Source organism: Eimeria mitis, genomic scaffold, assembly GCF_000499745.2.
Source record: "Eimeria mitis Houghton genomic scaffold, Emh_scaff565, whole genome shotgun sequence".
NCBI classification, from domain to species: Eukaryota; Apicomplexa; class Conoidasida; order Eucoccidiorida; family Eimeriidae; genus Eimeria; species Eimeria mitis.
Window position 1 is genome coordinate 6,992 of NW_013573908.1, and position 623 is coordinate 7,614.

Genomic DNA, 623 nt, shown 5'->3' on the forward strand with positions numbered 1-623 from the left:
AGGCTGCTCCTTGCGGCTTCGCTTTGATCGCGAACGTCTGGTGGGGCGATGAGCCTTGGTAGAGACATTTGCATCTTCAGCTCCTGCTGCAGCAGCAGATGAAGCGGGTGCTGCTGCTGCTGCTGCTGCTGCTGCTGCAGCTACTGCTGTAGTTGTGGGGGGCACATGCACGCCCCGCGAGGGACTGGATGTGAGCTTTGGCGTATTGTTGCTGCTGCGACCGCTGCGGCTGCTGCAGCTGCTGCAGCTGCTGCAGCTGGGTGATCTGTCTCTTTTACTGTTTTTGTACATTTCATGAGAAGGAGAAACACTAGAAGGAGGCAGCAGCTGCTTTGTTTTGTGCTGCAACAGTTTCTCTGCTGCTGCTGCAGCAACAACAACTGCGCAGACGCACACCACGCGCAGCCACAGGCTGCTGAATCTGACGAAGAAATAAATTGATTTATTTATTTCATTCTATTATTAAGTTATAAAAACTAAATCTGATGTGAAAGAAGAAGGAATACCACCGCTTGCTGCTGGGGGTTTCGCCCAGTGCACTGCCGTCCTTCTGCGTCCCTCTCAGATTCATAAGGTACTAATGCCGCAAATAAAATTGTATTGAGTTGAGGATAACTATTCAA

The 623-nt window shown here is 50.6% G+C and overlaps 1 protein-coding gene across 1 annotated transcript in view; it reads right to left on the reverse strand.

The window, feature by feature from the left end:
* EMH_0016380 (uncharacterized protein) overlaps nt 1-68 on the reverse strand; it is a gene marked incomplete at both ends in the record, with an annotated part of 1,994 nt that extends 1,926 nt beyond the window's left edge. The window contains one exon of the mRNA XM_013500627.1: nt 1-68. Within this exon, the coding sequence (XP_013356081.1) occupies nt 1-68 (68 nt within the window).
* Nucleotides 69-623: the final 555 nt, after the last annotated feature.